Here is a 16803-nt window from a genome sequence, read left to right on the forward strand (position 1 = left end):
AGGGAGACACAGAATCGGAAACAGGCTCCAGGCTCCGAGCCATCAGCCCAGAGCCTGACGCGGTAGATGCCCCACTTTTAGGTTTAATAGGCAGTATGAACATTTTCTTGATCACTTTAAGTCTAGATAATCAACACAACAATAAATCAAGTCTGGATTTGTAGTATTTCCTACATTGCACGGTATAAAGACACCCACATGAGATTTTCAGCCACCAGCATGATGTCCTGAAGGTGGAGTTGGGAAGGTAAGCACTGGAGGGCACCGTTATGTAGTATTTCCACCACCCAGATAGGACAGACAGATGTGAGTACAGCTGACTCCTGAATGCCCCCCCCATGTATCAAATATCCCCCTGTAACCCTTGATTCCCCCAAAACTTAACTACTAATAGCCTACTGGGAAGCCTTACCCATACCTTAAACAGTTGACAAACACATATGTCACATATGACACATGTCAAACACATATGACAAACACATATGTTTCTCTTAAGAGAAAATACATGGAAATTACCGTACTGTATTTGTAAAGAAAAAATCAGCACATAAACAGACCCGCTCAATTCAAACCCATGTTGTTCAAGGGTCAGCTGTAATCTTAAGAGTATAGATGATAATTAGTAAAGGATGAGTTTTGAATGTTTATTGCTTAAAGTTTTAATTTTACATACAGTAAAACTCACTTCTGGTGTACAAGTGTACGGATTTGGACAAATACACAGAGTTGCATAACCACCACAGTCAAGGTACAGAAGAGTTCCATCCCCCTGCAGATTCCCTGAGCTAGCCCAATGTAGAAGAAACGCCCCGTAAGTCCTAGCCAAACCATTTCCTTGGAGTTTTATCTTTTCTCGAATGTCATATTAATGGAATTGTGTGGCATGTAGCCTTTTGAGTCTGGCTTCTTTCACTCAGCATCATGTGTTTCCAATGTACGTCAATCACCAGCTCACTGCTTCCTGCTGCAGAGCACTGCCTGCATGGCCCAGTTTGTCTATCCAGTTACCAGATGAGGGACATTTGAATTGTTTGTAGGTTTGTTTGTTTGTTTAACAAATAAAGGTGATATAAACATTTGTGTAAAGCTTTTGTATAAACCTAGATGTTTATTTTGGGTAAATACCTAGGAGTGAGACTGGTATCTTATACGGTAAAGTATACAACTTTATAAGAAACTACCAAACCAGGGGCGCCTGGGTGGCTCAGTTGGTTAAGCATCTAACTTCAGCTCAGGTCATGATCTCACGGTTTTTGAGACTACGTCAGGCTCTGTGCTGAAGCTCAGAGCCTGGAGCCTGCTTTGGATTCTGTCTCCCTCTCTCTCTGCCCCCCTCCCGTGCCCCCATCCATGATCTGTCTCTCTCTCTCTCTCTCTCTCTCGCTCAAAAAATAAAAATTAAAAAATAAAAAAAAAGAAAAGAAACTACCAGACTATTTTCCATATTCGCTACATCATTTTGCATTCCCGAGGGGAATGTGTTTATTCCAATCATGCTGCATCCTCACCAGAATGTGGTGGTGTCAAGTTTTTTATTTAGGTTTTTAATTTTCATTTTAAGCCATTTTCATAGATATGTCATAGTATCTTGTGGCTTTAATTTGCATTTCCCTAACAACTAATGATGGTGAGTGCCTCTTGACATGCTTGTCTGTCACTTGTGTATCTTCTTTGGAGAAATGTCTTTTCAAATCTCTTGCCTTTTTTTTTTTTAATTGGGTTGACTTTTTTTATTGATGAGTTTTGAGGATTATAAATTATGGATATGAGGCCTTTTCAGGTATGTGATTTACACTTATTTTCCCCCTGTTTATGGCTTATCTTTTTATTTTCTTCATTTCCTTCACAGAAGAAGCTTTTAACTTTGATGTAATCTCATGTTTTCATTTTTCACTTTCTGAATTGTACATTTGGGGTTGTATTTAAGAAATCTTAGCCTTACTCAAGGTCACAAAGACTCCTTTCCTGTTTTATTCTAAAAGTTCTGTAATTTTCCATTTGGGTCTATGATTGGAACTAACTTTTGAGTGAAATAAGAAGACAGGTAGAGGTCAAGGTTCATTGTAAAAGACATGACTGTCCAGTTGTCTCAGCACTGTTTATCAAAAAGACAAACGCTTCTCCACTGAAATGTCTTTGTACCTTTGTCAAAAATCCAGTAACTATATTGGTGTGGGTGTATTTCTATTTACTGTGATTCACGGGTCTGTTCTTGATTACCCCATCTTTGTGGTCAGACTTAACACCAGCCGGTGTGAGTCCTCCAACATTTTCCTCTTTTTCAAGACTGTTAGCTATTCCCATTCCTTTGCATTTCCATGTAAATTTTCAAATCCTACTCTCGAGATCTAAAAAATTCCTGCTGGGATTGAACTGAATCTATAGATTAATTCGGGGGGTGGAGGAAAGTCTTCCAACCCATGAATCCATTTATAGTTGAGGCTTGAACAACACAGGTTTGAACTGCACACATCCACTTATAGGTGGATTTTTTTCAATAAATATGAAGAGCACTGTAAATGTGTTTTCTTTTCCTTAGGTTTTTCCTTAATAACATTTTCTTTTCTCTAGTTTATTGTAATATATAATACATATAACATACAAAATATGTGTAAATTGGCTATGTTACTGGTAAGGCTTCTGGTCAATAGTAGGCTGTTAGTAGTTAAGTTTATGAGAAGTCAAACTTTATACACAGATTTTCAATTGCACCGGGGGTCAGAACACCAACCTCCACACTGTTCAAGGGTCAACTGTATTTAGATCTTATTTCTTTCATTAGTGTTTTAGTTTTCGGCATAAAAATCCTGCACATATATTGCCAGATTTATGCCTATTTGTTTCGGTGCTACTGTATTTTTTAAAAAATTTTTGAGAGAGAGGGAGTGAATGCATGTGAGTGGGAGACACATTTTTTTCTTAATTTTTTTTTAGAGAGAGCTCAAGCAGGGAAGAGGGCAGAGGGAGAGAGAGAATCTTAAACAGGCTCCACACTCAGCACAGGGCTATACGCAAGGCTCAATCCCACAACCCAAGGATCACGGCATGAACCAAAATCAAGAGTCAGATGCTCAACCGACTGAGTAATCCAGGCGCCTCTGGGTGCTACTGTAAATGGTACTCTTTTTAAAATCTTGCTTTCAGGGGCGCCTGGGTGGTGGTTCAGTCAGATGAGCATCTGACTTCGGCTCAGGTCATGATCTTGTGGTTTAGAGTTCAAGCCTCATGTCGGGCTCTGTGCTGAGAGCTCGGATTCTGTTTCGAGCTGTGTCTGCTTCGGATTCTATGTCTCCCTCTCTCTCTTCCCCTCCCCTGCTCAATGCTCTGTCTCGCTCTGTCTCAAAAATAAATACAAACATTAAAAAAAATTTTTTTAAATCTTGTTCTCAATTGTTCCTTGCTAGTATACAGAAATATAATTGATTTTTGTACATTACCTTATATCTTGTATTCTTGCTAAACTCGCCGTCAGTTCTATGAGATTTTTGTACATCGCATGGGATTTTCTACATCACGTGTCTTCATAAATAGAGAGAGTTTTATTTCTTCTTTTTCATTCTGTATGTCTTTTCATTTTCTTGCCTTAATACAGTGCCCAGGACTTCTGGTACAATATTTAAAAAGGAGAGAAAAAGAGAGCAGAGGGCACTGGCATTCTTGCCTTATTTGTAACGTGAGGGAGAAACAAATCAGTCTTTGACCATGATGTCTGCTATTTGTGATAGGTTTTTATGTGGCTTCCCTTCATCAGGTTAACAAAGTTCTCCTTCCATCCCTAATTTGCTGAGAGTTTTTATTATGAATAGATAGTTAATTTTGTCCAATGTTTTATCTGCATCTACTGAGATGAATGTGAGGCTTTTTCTTCTTTAGTCTGTTAACATGGGGGGTTGTGTTGAACTAGCCTTGTATTCCCAAGATAAACCCCTGCAATATGTTCGACTTGTTAATATCCTGTTGAGGAGTTCTGCACTGAGGATTTTGGTAGGCACCTTAGGAAAATCTCAAGTCCTTAATGCTGCCTCCAAGATCTCCCCTCTCCAATGCCCCTTGACCTATTACTTACAAAGAAAACTGGTCTCCTGAGGTGTTTCTTATCCTATCCTTGTCCAGTATTGGAATCAGAGTGATGCTGGCCTCGTGAAATGAGTTTGGGAGTGGATGCTCCTATATTCAGGAACAGACTGTAGAATTGTTATTATTTGATAGAATTTGTAGATGAAACTATCTGAGTCTGGAGATTTCTTTGTGGGAAGGTTTTAAACCACGAATTCAATTTAATAGATATAAGACTAAATGATTATCTGTTTTTTCTTGATTGAGTTTTGGTAATTTGTGTTTGTGGGAGAAAGAATAATGGCTCCCCAAAGATCTTCTCATCCTCCTCCTTGTAATCTATAAATATATTACATGGCAAAAGGGAATTAGGGTTGCTAATCAACTGATTTTAAACAGATGATCCTGCATTATCCAGGTGGGCCCAGTATAATCACACAGGCCTTAAAGTAGAAAAGGAAGGCAGGAGATTGTGTGTGTCACAGGAGAGAGAGGCTGACTGGCATTGCTAGTTTTGAAGCTGGAGGACGGGGGCCACAAGCCAAGGATGAAGGTAGCCTCCAGTAGCTGGAAAAGGCAAGGAAATGGATCCTACTCAGCGCCTACTGGAAGGAATGCAGGCCTGCTGATGACTTTGGGTTTTGCCCTGCAAGAACTGGGTCTGATTTCTGACCTACAGAACCATGGTAGAGCAAATTTGGGTTGTTTTTGGGTATGAAGTTCATGGTAATCTGTTAGAGAAGCACAAGAAAAGTAATGCAATGAAAGATAGTATTTTCAAGGAACTAGTCCATCATTTCTTTGAAGTTGTCAAATTCATGGACCTAGTGTTGACTATAGTGTTCACTCATTATCCTTTTAATACCTGTAGGGTCTATAGTGATATCCTCTCTTTAATTCCTGAGATGGATAATTTGTGTCTTCTTTTTTCAAAGAACTGCCTTTCATTTCCTTGATTTTCTCTAGCTTTCTATCTTCATTTTTATTGGTTTCTGCCCTTATCTATATTATTGCCTTTTCTTCTGCTTTCTTTGGGTTTAAATGTAGCTCTTCTGCTCCTCTTTTGCTGGTTTTCAAAAACTACCTTTGCTTTTTTTTTAATATGTCATTTAATTTTGTTTATATAACTTGATTTCTGACAGTGGATGTGTTGAACAAGCAGCTCTCAACGTTTCTGACCCCCACACGGCATGCACTGCTGTCGGCTCTGTCCTCTTGGGCCAGCTCTCGCCCAGGCTGCAGACTGCATGCAGGTCAGCATCCCTGGCTTGCATGTCCAGCCGACTGCTCAGCATGGACCAGCCCAAACAACATCTACCATCAGGTCCCGATGGCTCCCACAGGCAGCGCCCCCCCACGCCCCCCGAGTGAGGCTTCACCCCTGACCTCTTTCCTCTCAGTCACAGGCCGGCAGGCTGCATGTCCTGTAAGCTCTATCTTTAAAACACATCTAGGTCTGAGCGCTTGGCACCGCCTTCTCTCTCATTACCCCGGATGATACCACATCGACTCCCACGTGGCTCTGCACCAGACACGCACTGGGCCACGTGCTGTCTGTTCTCACACTCAACAAGAGGGATCCGATTAAAGTGTCAGCGCCGTCAGGTCCCTCCTGGGCCCACAGCTTTCTAGTGGCCCCATCGCGAAGAAAAACCTCAAGTCCTGGCCACAGCTAGCAGTATCTGCCCTCCCGAGTTGACTCTTCTCACCACACTGACTCTGGCTCTCCCTCTAACACCCTGCCGTATTCCTGCTTCTACTATGTCTCCCATCTGCAAAGCACTGCCCTGGATGCCCCACGGCTCACTGCTTTGCTTCCTTCTGTTCACGCTGCATGTCCTCAGAGAGGCCTTCCCTGACGGACCCTGATACTCTATCCCCTTGTACTTTATTTTTCTTAGCACTCACTGCCCGGCATCATATTATACACTTGTCATGGTCTGCCCCTCCCCGCACTGTTCCGCTGGCCACCTCGCACCCTGTCCTATAGATGGAGTAGTACTAAGTCAGAATGAAAGAGGAAACAAATGAGACTGCAGCAGCTAGGAGAATGCCTACAACCCACTCCTTGCTTCCCCCTCGATCTTAAGACTGATGAGGCAATGGACAAGATGTGTATGTGGCTCTACTTGGCCCCTCCCCACCATCATTTCTTCCAGCTCTACTGAACATGTGGGTTCCTCAAATGGAGATCTCTCTCTCTCTCTCACCATAAATCTTCCTCTAGCTCCTTGGGCCTGAAACCTTTCCCCACCTCAGCTGGCTTGTTCTCCAAGTGTCCTTCAAGTCTCAGCTTGGCTATCACTGGCTCTGGGGGGCCTCCCCTGACCCACCGAACTAGAGTCAGGGGCCTCCTCAGCTCGAAATGACCCAGGCCTTCCCTGTCAGAGTACATGTCACACTGCGACTGCCTCCCTCACCAGAATGTGAGCTCCTTGACAGCAGGGCTTGTGGCTTACCAACCTCAGAACCCTGGGGCCTAACAAGGGCTAAGGGCTTAACTAACACAGTGTGAATGGAAGAATGAATGAACAACTGAATTAATAAAAACCAAGTTTTGCTGAAGGAAGGGGGAAGGGGGGGCCAAGGACCAGCACTCCACTCCCCATCCCTGTCATCCTCCAACATAGATGCACTGATTCAGCCACGTCGAGGAGCAGGTAAGCAATAATAACCCAGGGCCTATGGGGTGTCAGCCAGTCAGAGCTCTCCATCCTGTCCTTGCCATAAGGCCCTAGTGCATGACAGGAGCAGGAGAAGAGGAGAGTAGCCTCCAGGCCCTGGCAGGAAGAGGTCACATCACCTCGAGTTCTGGTGGCTACAGTCCCCATTACCACTTCCTAACTCAGCCCAGGTCATACTGGTTGGCCACAGTTCCCAGGATGGCACCCAAAGGGAGGGCAGAGAAAGGCTCCTTCTGGACCTGTAGACAATAGTCAATGACAAGCTGGGTGCTGTAACCAGAACCCACAGCCAAGCAGCCAGGGCCCAAGTCCTGGGTCACAGTGCTGCCTCTGTCCCAGAGGGTCTGCTTCAGGACCCAGGACATCAGAGACCAGTAAGAGAACAGTGCAGACCAAACTTTACCCTCCCAAGGTCTAGTCTGTGTGTATGTGGAGTGGAGAACAGAGTTGTAGCAATCCACTCACCCGGCCTGTGGGCTCAGCAATGTGGCTCTGGTATGGCTGCCCTCACCAGAGCCCCCAGACGCTCCTTCTTCAGTCCCAGTGACTCTCACAACGCCAAAGAGCTCACGGCGCAAAGTCTCCTTTCAGCTTTATAGTTACGTCATTTTGTGCGGCATACGTGAGGATGAAGAGATACTGGGGTCCTCAATTAAGCTCCTACTATTGTTATTCCTTCCATGGGGAGGAATATCCCCATATCCTTCCCATATCCCAGATCAGACTCTGGAAGTTACAAAGGACTCAAGGGCTCTGGGGACCCCCAGCCCCAGCTGCTACTAGCCCAGGTCAGCCCAAGGGCTCCCTCCACACCTAGCATGCTCTTGCCAGCCTTTGCTCAAAGGTGTACCTGCTCCCACAACCTCAGTGCTCACCTCTGCCAGGATGAGACCCATACCAGACTTTTCCCCAACCCTGAGTCCTCCTCATTCGCAGCATAGGCTGGGGCATCCCCATCCTTCCTACTCCCTGTCTCAAATCCACCCACAAAGTCTGCTGATACTATCTTTAAAGGGATCCTTGACCTTGGCCTTAGCCAGGCCCAGCACCTCCTTTCTGAACCCTGCCCTGCTCCATCACAGAACAGCTGCTCTGCCATCCAGCCTGGTCCTCCCTCCCACGACTGCCGGTCAAATTCAACACTGTCACCTTCTGAGCCACATAATCAAGCCTTTCACGGTGAAACCAAATTCTATTTCTGCCACAAGCTGTGTGACCTCAGGCAGACCATTTAGCCTCTCTGAGCCATGATCTCATCTGTAAAATGTATTTTGAAGGTGATTTAGAGGTTTTAACGGCAGTGAGGCAGAAAGCACCCAATACATGATAGACTTTGTGTTTGATCCCCACTATGCCCAAGCCCTGAGGCTTCCTACCCTGGCACAACAGGCTCCTGCTTCCCTCCTGCCCCCTGGGAGGGTTGTTTGCAGGCAAGAGCTCTCTCCCAAGCTTCCTGTGTGCTGTCGTATGAGGTGGGCAGGAGAGGGTGTAAGGCTGAACAAAGGGACCACAGGGAAGGAAATTGCCCACTACCGCATGTTTCTCAGGACCTCAGTTTCCCCTCAGCTCAGTGAAGCTGTGATTTCTATATGCAAGGCCAGGATGGGGAGATTTCTACATGGAGGCCAGGAGGGGCTGCCTGAGCAGCAGGAGAGAGCCTGTGATGCATTGGGAAAGGCTGAAAAACAAAAGCACCAGAATCCAAATCAGGAAAGCCCAGGGCCGGGGTTGCCGTGGCAACCTGCAGCAGGCTCCCAGCCTGGCACTCAGCCTCTGTGGGGTGGGGGCCGGGACTTGCCAGGCTCGGCTGCCCCCGCCTTCGAGGCCTCCTCCACAGAGTACCTCAGCTGACACGGGGGAGGGGCTGGGGCACAGAGCCACACCTCTGCCCTGTCAGGTGGGCCACAGTTCTAGCTTTAGCGAGATCACTCCTCTCCAAGAGTAAGGCCTACACACCCAAGGGCTTCCTGAGAGCCACAAGCCACCCCCAATCCTTCCACCACCCAGGCCCAGCACCAATTGCTCCACCCTAGCCCACAAGCTGCCTGGGCTGACACAGCACTCAGGCTTCCACCACTGCCAGTGGCCTCAAGGTTAATACTTGAGACTATAGTACAGCGTCCGTGAGATGACCCCCCAGACCTTCCCTCAGAGCCAGGTGGGGGAAAGAACGAGCTTGGATGCCAGATCCTGATGCAGTGCTTTATGCATGTTTTCTCTCACTTAATGGCACTCCCCTATGACAGTTGAGAAAACAGGGTCAGGAGAAGGTAAATGACTTCCCAAGGTCGCAGAGCTACTGGTCGTTAAAGAGCTGGTGCCAGCCAGGGTTTTCCAACTCCTGAGCCCGGACCGTTCCTATGGAGCCTATTACTAGATGCTGTGGGCTTACCATCCGGCATGTCATCAGGGGCCCCTCAGTGGCCTGTCACCCAACAACCTGCCTAACTGCCCAAGGGGGCTCCCAGACACAGCCCCCCAACCACACGACTGTGCCCCACCTAAAGAGACACAAAACAGACAATGGCTCTCATGCCTCCATTTAATGGCCAAGGCAGCACTGCCCAGATGATACTCAGGCCCCAGTAAGGAAGTCCTCCCTTCTGCCTGGTATCCCCTAAAGAGCCCACCCAAGCTGGTGCCCAACAGTCTCACCAGTGCCCCGGTCCAGTCCTGGTGTTAGGGGCAATCTCATCTCAGCTCCTTCAGCAAGCTGTTGATAGATCCCAGCAGTTCCCGAAAGTATCCCTCATCCTCACCATCTTGGAGCTCCAGGGTGGCCAGAGCCTGGTACTCAGCCTGAAGGCTGACCAGTGTCCTGCTGAGCTGGGGGTCCTGATGGTAGCGGTCCCGGCAGGTGGCCAGGAGGGCTCCCAGGGTCTGTAGCACCTTTTCGCGGGCATCATGCTCAGGGAGGGCCAGGAGGTGAGCAGTGATCTCACACCAGCCCTGCTCCCGCAGGCCTGGTAGGAGGTGCACCTGGCGATACTGCTGCAGCTTCTCTGGGGGCGTCTCCTGGGTCAGCTCGGCTTCCTCCTCCGCAAACATCTGCCATCCGTGTGGCCACACACCACGGATGGGGTTGGGGAGAGAACACACTAACATCAGTCCACCCCTCTGCCTCCATCCTCTTGTGCCTCCAAAGTCCAACATGGGAGAAGGTCAGCTGGACTCATGACTTCACACAAGCTCCCCCACCCATTTATCCCTACGTCCACCTGTCTGTGTCTATCCATGCATTCATCAAAAACAGCTGGGCAATGTGCCAGAGAAACCAAGATGGAGACCACATCCTAGCCCTCAAGGAGCTCAGTGTCTAGCAGGAGAGTAAAAATTAACTGAATATTTCCTAAACAGCAAGATGAATTTAGTTCAGCAGTGTAGTGTGGAGGCAGATAGGCTAGATTCAAATTCCTGCTCCACTACGGACAGCCAAACGGCCTTAGGCTGCCACTGCATCATCTCTTACGTGGCGATGACATGACCCCCCTCAGGACTGTTGGGGGGACTCACTGGGGTGGTGAACACACACGCAGCCAGCATCCGGCACACAGCACACCCAAAACATGACCTTTGCTATCAAGTAGAATCACATCATCTACACTTGAAGCAGCGTTAGCTGTAAAGTGGTGTGTACAGCACCGTCCTCACCACCACTAGATCCACTCCCTCAGAGGAGTCAGGACACAGGGCAGAGAAGATGGCATTTCCCTGAGGTGGGAGGCCAAGGAGGAGCTCTCCAAGTGGATAAGATGAAGGGTCCACATACAGGAGGGTCGCAACAACAGGACTGGGCCCACCTCCTATCTGAAAAAGGGCAGGTTGTTCTTGTCCATGGGGCATGAGGGTCAGGCTGAAGCCCAAAACACACAGAACCCTGGCTGTGCCTCCAAGGAACATGGCCTTTATGCCAAGGGCCTGGGGAGTTGAGATAAATTTGGGCAGAAAGTCACATGCTTGGCCAATGGCTGTAAAGTACAGAAACCCATCCCCACTAGCAGGAAGTGGTGGAAGCCAACCCTGCCAGGCTGCCAGAGGCAGGAAACACCTGAAACAGCTGAGTTTCCAGCTTATTTCAAATGTAAGAGGAAGGCTATGCAGAGGCAGAGGGTGCACAGTGGGGAGATGTCCCTTCCTGGCTGTACTAAGTGTCCCTGCAAGAAGAAAGAAGAAATGTCGGCCCTAGCTCCAGGTGAGAATGAGGCATACAGAGGACAGGGAAGGCAAGAGGAAAGCCCAGGAGAGACCAGGGGCCACAGTGCACCACTTAAAGGCCTTGGGGTCCATGGGGCCTGGTGGAGGGAGCAGGCAGGGGCAGGGATCATCATCTTGTAACAGAAAAGGATGAGAGGAACCTGGTAGTCCTTTCTTAACCCACCTTCAAGTGCCACAGCTCCGCCTCTAGAACATCACAGTCCTCCCAGCCCTTTGTCTCTGCTCCTGTGCCCTGTCCCTCACTGCACTTCGTCAGTCCAGTGCCTCCCACTCCCAACCTGCCTCCCCCAGCCCTCTGATGGCAGACTGCTGCCCAGCCCCAAACCCTCCACCACTGGGCACTTCTGATGATAAAGACTAAACCCCTTCCCAAGGACTTCAAGGCCCTGCAGGGTCCACCCTGACCTGCACTTGGCCTCATCCCCATATCCACCCTCACTCATGCACCTGTCACACTAAATGTCCCCCAGAGCCTTTAAGGTACAGCTTGGAGGTGCATTCCTACCCAACCCCAACTCCATAATAACTCATTCCTCATATCTCAGTGCCTCCCCTGACTCCCCAGAAGAGGTCAGAGCCCCTGACTTGTAAGCCTCTGCAGACCACATGCTCCAGGTAGTACTCGGATAAAAGCCTGCCCAAAAGCACCAAGAGAGAAGGGACCAGGGACCTGGGAGAGCACTGGGCAGGGCAGACAACCAGTCACCACCTGTGGTGGAAGGAACCGGTGAGTGGGTCATCCCTGTATCGCCTCAGCTCCACGGAGGCATGGAATGGATGTGGATTCACGACCACTGGCCAGCATCTCACTCTGCAGAAGCAGCAATCTGAGAGGCGGTCCACTCTCCCTGGGAAATCTGCATTTCAGCTGCTACTTTGCCACACCACCACCCTCAAGGTGTGGGGCACCTCAAATAGCAACCTGACATGCCTCCAACTCAGGCAGCTCTGATCAAGTCCCAGTCTGATTAGTTCTCCATTCTTTCCAAAGAACCACAAGAATTACCTCAAGCATAGTGTGGCTGACGTGTGCCTTAAGGTCTCTGGCTGGCTGCAACTCCTCCACCACCCTCCTCATCCTACCCCATAGAAGGTGTCTCTGTACTGTCTGCAGAGACACCAGTCCCTCCCCAGCATTCACAGCACCCCAAAGCCTCAAGGCAAGCTCCAGGGGCCAGCTGACTCAGGCAGCTCTCTGGGGATACACCAATGTCACAGGAGTCGCCACCCAGGACTGGGACAGCGAAGAGATACCCAGTACACCAGAGCAAAGAGGTGAGTTTCTCCTGGGAAAGGCCAAGCCAACATGCAGGTCTTTCTCCAGACTTGCTTGCCCCTTCCCAAGAAGTCAACTGTGTCCAGGCCTTATTAATTGGATGTGAGCACCACATGACTGCCTGCTGTTATGGGTTTCTGCAGCCTGAAGAGGGAGGGAGAGATAGCGGGTGGGGCAGGCAAAAAGAATGAGAGACAGGTAGGCCAAGAGAAACAGCGCCAGAGAGTGAGCACACAACTGCAACTAACTGACCGAGAAGCAGCGACAGACAACTCTGACCCTCAGTCTGAGGCAGGGGCAGGGAGGCAGGCTGGGCCTCTCAGTCTCCAACACTCAGCACTGGTTCCAGTGGCTGCCCAGACCTGCTTCCTAAATCCGCAGTCGGCTGTTCTAGGGAGAGTGCAGCCCGAGAGAGGCAGCTGAGAAAGCCCGGCTAATGCTCTCTGTAGCCGCTGAATTAAGAATACAGACCTGGCTGGTTTTATGCAGCTTTAATTAAGATACTTTTCAGGCTCACAAACACCAAAGTGGGTTGGACACCAAGTATCCTCCCAGGTGGCAACAACAGGGGTCCCCGGGCCCCTCGAGGGCAGCCATTCTGAGCCCTCGCCCAAAGCCAAAGCTCCCAGAGGAGGCACCTCCAGGTTTCTAAAATCAAGATTCAGCATCATTCCAGCCTCTGGCTAATTAGTGTTCCGGCTGCTGCAAGGGCTCCCAGACACAGCTGCTCCAGCCCACCTGCTCCTCATCACTCCCACCCTAGGCTTTAGCCAAATGAAATGACCTTTCATTCCATGAAGGGCTGACCTGGCCATTTCTGGCCTTCCATCATGCTGAGCCTGCCGCCTGCATACTCTAGCCTGGCCACTGTCAGTGCCCCTGCCCCTGCTCCTCCTCACCAGCCCTCAGCTTTCAGTTTAACAGTCACTTCCCACAGGATACCCTCCCAGAGGTCTCAGAAATTCTGGGTGCAGGGCCCTCACAGCATCCCCATCTGCCCAGCATAGTCTGGCACATTTTCTCAGGATCATTGTCATGAGGATGGAAGGCTAGATAGAAAAGATGTGGGAGGGGGCGGGGGTCAAATGGCCAGAAGCAAAGTAAAGTGAGGGGGAGGCACAACACATCCAGGCACTCACCTTTTCAGTGACCAGGTCATAAAGCAGAGTGACCACACGCACAGCCAGCACCTCTGTGCCCTTCGCCTGCACTAGGCTCCTCAGGACCTGCAGCCCCCCCAGTTTCAGGAACTGCTGCTGGGCATAGGGGAAGTGTCGCAGGAGGGAGCACAGCGCAAACAGGACCTGCAGAGGGTGAGGAGCAATGTGGAGCTGGCCCTGCCGCAAGGCCCAGCGGAGGCAGCCAGAGGTGCACCCACTACCCCACCCCTGGCCCACCCACCACCCACAGGGATAGCTACACTCCAGAACACAGGTCTGTGAGAGCCAGAAGAGAGGCCAGGACAGGAAACCTTTAACAACACCCAGTGGACAAAGGCCGAGGACAGGGAACCAGAAGGTGGCACCCGAAACTAATCATGGGAGCTGAACCTAGGCCTCCAGATGGCTCAGCAGGTTGCCACGCTGCCTTGGGTGAGTGGGACCCCTCCCCCTATGCCACCCCGTGGATGACCACTCAGATCCCAAGGGTAATGTAAAGTCTCAAAAGGGACCCGTGCCTTTCAGGCTCCACAGGTGTGTTAGGGGCTGGGCAGGAGGAACAGAACAGAAACACACCTTCTTCTTTGCAGTGAGAGGCTGCTCCGTAGCCAGGATGACCAGCAGCTTCTGGAGGGCTCCCCCTTCAATGGCCTCTACTTGGACCTTTGGGTTGCTGGGGGGAAAGCACAGGACAGCATGACATTGTACCTACTCACCAACTTGGGGGAATGCCATTGTACTCCCCAGGGATCTGGGTGGTTAGGGAGATGCTAACATAAGAGCCATACCCTAGGGAAAAAAAGGCGCACAAGGCAGTGTTCCCACTTGGGACAAGCTAGAACTCAGCTGAGGGAACAGGCCAATTGCTAAACATCCACCCGGGTATGAAGGCCTATGACCAAAATGACAGGGCCAACGGCTTCCATGCCATTGCCCTACCGTCTAGCAGCCAACGGGCTGGGATGACCTGGGAAGAGAAATCACTTCTACCATTTTAGGATCTCCTGATGCTAAAGGTGCTTCTCAGTGTCCCTCGCATGGAAAGCCTTCCCCCACACTCCCCAAGCCTGCATAGGTTCTTCTTCCTTCCATGATCCCAGGCAAACATACACTGGGGAGCAATTATTAAAAACTCTGTCCTCCTCTGAGCATGAGCTCCTCCAGTCCCGGGGCTGGAGCCCATTCCTCTTTCCTGTCCTGGATGGAACTCACAGACCACATATAGTCAACGCTTGTGGGAGAAAACAGGGAGAATGAATGAGATCCAAGGAGACTCTAACCCTAAGTAGATCCTAAAACAGGGCCAACCCAGATGCCTCCCCACTGTGAGAGTAGCTACTGTGATTGTCCCTGTACTCTCAGCACTCAGCACAGAGCCTATGTCATGGGATCCAGGAAAACAGGGCAAGAATGACACATGTGCACAACCAGAACTATATCAACCAACACACAGCAACACTAAAACACTCAAAACCTAGAGCTGCCTCTGGAGATCTTCTCCCTGTTCTGGGCTGGAGAAAAAGTGATAGGTTCAAACATTCAGGCACAACTCTCCTAGATGAAAGGATAGGAGCCTGGCTGTTGAGACCTCCATAGGGCAGGGTGCCAGGCAGGGGATATGTCTGGGAACCTCTTGCTTTCTAAGATCAAATTAGTGATCAATTAGGGAATAAGTGCCAAGCACAGGGACCTGTGTAGTTAGGCCCTTGAGGGACCTGTGTAGTCAAGGTTCCCTCACCAACCACTTAGGAGGCCTCAGAGAAGAAAGGTGGTGGCAGGCTCCCAAAAAGCCCAAAACCACGAGGAGGGGGAGGGGCCAGGCCAGAGGTCACAGGCTGGCTCTCGCACTCACCCAGACAGCCCACAAAGGGCACCGAGTCTTTTCTTGGCTCTGGCTCCTTCACCTTAGCATGACCACCAGCTCCCTGGAGACCCCAAAAGCATCTGCTCCTCCTAACCCCCAACCTCGGCAAGGGGCCTTCATGGCATCTTGCAGAGTAAGGCAGGGTCTGAAACCCAGGCAGAAATGGGAGGCACATAACAAGAGGGTTCACACTGCTACTTGCAGGAGAGGGCCTGCCACACAGCAGGTGCTCTGTCAAAGATGGCCCAATGGCATGGTGATGGGGCCCAAGTGAGGCCTCAATGGACCACCCTCCATTCCTACCAGGCACTAGCTTCAAGTTTCAAAGAGGACTTAGCAAGCTGAGCCAGTTTTCCTGCTGTAAATGGGAGGTGCCTGAGTGCTTCTGCATCCTCTCATCTAGAAAGGACGTGCAGAGTGGGTGCTACCCTGTCCCACTGCAACTCCACTGGTGGGTTTGAGGAGCAGCCTGGAGATGGGTCGGGGTCTCTGGGGAAAGGAAGCTGACAGCTCCTCTCCAGACAGGCAGGTGGGCACCAGTGCACAGGGAGCCTGGGAGCTGAGTCCTTCCCCTGCCCTCTGCTCCCCCAACTTGAGAAAAGCAGCTGCTTCATCAAAGTGTGAGCTAATTAGGACTGTCTTTGCCATCATGTGCCTGAGGAACACTCACCCACAACAGGCAGGGTCTTTTCTAGGAAAAGACGACCCTGCTGAGAAATTCACACAAACACCAAATACTGCTTCCTAAGAAAGGGGGGGGCTGTGAGACCCAGCATCACATCAGCCTCAGAGGATGCATCAGAGAGAGCATACAGAGTAGCAGGGACAAGGCCCTCCAAAGAAAGCATATAGGGCTTGGTCGTGGTTTACAGATCTGCTGAGAACAAGACCCAGGGATGAGATAATCTCCTGGCCAACTCCAGAAGACAAGGGTGGGGGAGCTTAGGAGACCCACTTGAGCATGCTGAGTACAGGGACCTACCTTGGGCACCATCCAGAGTAACAGTCCTGGCACGAACATGAGGCGGTATTGGGGGAGAGGGGAACTGTGCTCACCCAGGTCTGAATGGTTAGAAGGGGAGAGAAGTACCAGGGCAAAAAGCAGAGGGCTCAAACCATGTAGGCAGATCCCTGGGATCCTCCAAATAGAACATGAGCTGACTAGGAGTAAAGAAAAGATGCCAAAAGCCATTAAGAGACAGGGCTTCCCTGGTACTCCATATCCACAGGAGCCCTGATATAAGATGCAGAGGGCCAGACCACACTTTGTCACAGGAAAGATGCAGAGGCCAGCCACTGCTAGGTGGTTGCACAGAGAAGCCCCACATGCAGGGCAGATTTGTGGGGGGGAAGCTCAGCCTGATATCGGCCACCAAACAAGCCAGGATTCACATAGGAGAGAGACCACACCACCAGACCTTATTTACAAGTTTCAGAGTGAATGAATGACCAAAAAGCTCTGGGGGATCAGAAAAAGAACAGGAAGGTCTGGGGTGGGAGAGCCAGGAGGGCTGCACTGGAGAAGAGGCATTGCAAGAAGCTGAAGTT

The 16803-nt window shown here is 49.9% G+C and overlaps 1 protein-coding gene across 3 annotated transcripts in view; it reads right to left on the reverse strand.

The window, feature by feature from the left end:
- Window positions 1-9268: 9268 nt before the first annotated feature.
- Window positions 9269-16803, reverse strand: part of SIL1 (SIL1 nucleotide exchange factor) — a 284915-nt gene continuing 277380 nt past the window's right edge. For all 3 annotated transcript variants that reach the window (XM_045059704.1, XM_006927639.5, XM_019832833.3), the window contains 3 exons: window positions 13968-14064; window positions 13371-13535; window positions 9269-9788 (listed from right to left, as the gene is read on the reverse strand). In XM_045059704.1, coding sequence (XP_044915639.1) covers window positions 9432-9788; window positions 13371-13535; window positions 13968-14064 — 619 coding nt within the window. In that variant the 3' untranslated portion in view covers window positions 9269-9431. The remainder of the gene's footprint in view (window positions 9789-13370; window positions 13536-13967; window positions 14065-16803) is intronic.

This window comes from Felis catus, chromosome A1 (assembly GCF_018350175.1).
Source record: "Felis catus isolate Fca126 chromosome A1, F.catus_Fca126_mat1.0, whole genome shotgun sequence".
Taxonomy (NCBI): domain Eukaryota; kingdom Metazoa; phylum Chordata; class Mammalia; order Carnivora; family Felidae; genus Felis; species Felis catus.